Source organism: Sycon ciliatum, chromosome 9 (assembly GCF_964019385.1).
Source record: "Sycon ciliatum chromosome 9, ocSycCili1.1, whole genome shotgun sequence".
Lineage (NCBI taxonomy): Eukaryota > Metazoa > Porifera > Calcarea > Leucosolenida > Sycettidae > Sycon > Sycon ciliatum.
Window position 1 is genome coordinate 20,081,342 of NC_088651.1, and position 2,359 is coordinate 20,083,700.

Below are 2,359 nucleotides of genomic sequence, written 5' to 3' on the forward strand. Positions count from 1 at the left end.
TAAGCTAGAAAACTGTTCAACCTTCATGAATTTCAGAACTTGTGGTTTGTAACAGAAGATAACCTCGAAGACTAGGATGCTAGAATAGTAAGATAGAGAACACACTTCAGGCTCTTCAACAACATCTTGAAAGGTTCACAAGAGTCAAGTCTAGCGAGCTGCAACTCCCGGTACCGAAAGGCGGGCTCACGGCCCTACCATGGCCACTTCCTCTTGTCTAAATCCAAAGACGAAATGATGGCAGCCGACTGGCCGAAATTAAAAAAGAAAAAGTTTCATAAGTACAGTACATGTAAACGTCCGTGGCTTGGCCTTAGCTGGTGAAAATGCAAGAACCTTTCCTTAGATTTTGCCTTTGAATGACTTGCCAGAGGCCTGCGTCAGAGATTTCGCGTCGTATCCCTCTTTTCCAGAGTACTCCCCTATTTCGGCGTCCGGGCAGACTGGTTCGAAGCGCAGGAGATGTTGTGAGCGAGTGCTCAGTCTGTTCCAGACAGACTCCGGTATGCGCACGCACACCTCGGGTCTGCGCAGCCACTTACGACTGTATCCAATGACGATCATGACCCTTGGTTCATCCGTGTTGTTCGGTGTTCCTCTGTGCAGACCACGAACATCGCGCACCATCAGGTCTCCCTTTCGCATGAACACCGGCTCGAGCGCTTTCAGGGCACTGCCATCAGCTTTCATTCGCTCACTGTCCTCCAGTGTCATGCGATGCGTTCCCCGTATCACCTCCAGCGGTCCTTTCTCCATGCTAAGAACGTCGCATAGAGGAAAGTTCACTCCCAGCTGGTACATGGGCGGCTCTGCGTTCCAGTCCAGGTCCCCCTCAAAAAGAGGTGCAGTGTCCCTGTGAATTTCCTGATACTCGGACCCATTCATTGGCGTATCTGACGCCCATTGACACAGTACAGGGTCCTTGCCGACTAAGCCCTCCACTATACTAAGCAGTCCCGGGTCGCTGAAGATCGTCTCGTCAGCGAACGGAGCGCGGAAAGGCGGTGTAACGTACCAGCGATTGGCGCCGCGTTCAGCCTCTCCTAGTTCGATACGCTTGTGCAGTAAAGGTAGAATTGCCCGCGACATAGCGTCAATCTTGCTCACCGGTATGAAATTGCGCAGCACAGTGAAGCCATCCTTGGTGGCAGCCGTGACGTGCTCCTCGATTTCACGTTGCGATAGCTCATGGCATTTGCTGCTGCAGCACCTTTTGTTGATTGTTCTACGAATGGCGCACGTCACTTGTTTCTTCCCGACCGTACTGCGTGCGTTGCATGAAAGCAATACCTTAGCCATCCTCAAATAGTACTCTTCTATCGGGCACTGAACAGAGAGTGAGCTACATTTACCACCTCCAGGTGACCACGACTATTATTCATACACAGGTGAGTGCACCACACTGCTAACTACACGATCTATAAAGCACCAAGAACTGGTATTCCCGCATTTTGAAGCGAGTCGTGGACGAATAAATTGAACACTGCAGTCGGATGTGCTCCGACCTTCATCCAATCAACAACTCGTGATAAATTTTAGAACCCATCTGACGCTGATCGCATGACCTGTCTCCAACAGAACCAGCCATCACGTGTGTCTATAATGATTGTGAAGCCAATCCCTGGTTCTCCCGGAGTGCCTGACATGAGATGAGGGGGAGGGGGTTACGTGTGGGTGTATGGGAGAAGTACATTCACGCATACATGTACATTACTCAATATCATAGTGCGAGTTTCGGACAAGGCAGGAGTTTGTTTTCAATCACTCCAAAAACCAATTGTGAAACAGCTAAGTCCGCTGTCCAGAGATCGAGTACTGAACATGCAGCATTTTGTAAGAGAAGGTTCAGGTGCTTGTTGTTGTTGTTGTTGTTGTTGTTGTTGTTGTTGTTGTTGTTGTTGTTGTTGTTGTTGTTGTTGGTGTTGTTGTTGTTGTTGTTGTTGTTGTTGTTGTTGTTGTTGTTGTGCTTTTCTTTGTGCTGTATGGTGGGGCGATTGTTAAGCAAAAGGTGTTAATTAAATAGTCACCCAGGACTTTAGGATAGCTTTACTCAGTGTCCTCTATGATTATGAATGGGGAATAACCGAAGTCATTTAATTAATTCGAAACAAGCATTCCGTGATCATCTCACATATACCTACATGTACATGTACATGTACACTAGTGTACCGAAGGACGTACCCAGAGTGCCTGATGATTGCGTGAGCATGAAACTTAAAGTACAATCATACCTAGCTGTTTATGCAGGCAGTCCGGGAACGGACACTGCCCGTAACTTCGAAATGTCCGTAACTCTGAATCACATACATTTTGATTGGGAAAAGGCCATCGATATGGCATATGACGTCAATATTTCCAC

At 47.9% G+C, this 2,359-nt stretch overlaps 1 protein-coding gene across 1 annotated transcript; it reads right to left on the minus strand.

The window, feature by feature from the left end:
- On the minus strand, positions 1 to 1,481 carry LOC135824429 (uncharacterized). Its single transcript, XM_065337164.1, has one exon. It carries the CDS (start codon positions 1,297 to 1,299, stop codon positions 343 to 345), a length of 957 nt encoding a protein of 318 aa, XP_065193236.1. The 5' UTR covers positions 1,300 to 1,481; the 3' UTR covers positions 1 to 342.
- Between the last annotated feature and the right edge of the window lie 878 nt (positions 1,482 to 2,359).

Bases quoted from the DNA above. Each gene is read 5' to 3' on its own strand.
- LOC135824429 (XM_065337164.1), bottom strand. From the start codon at position 1,299: ATGGCTAAGGTATTGCTTTCATGCAACGCACGCAGTACGGTCGGGAAG.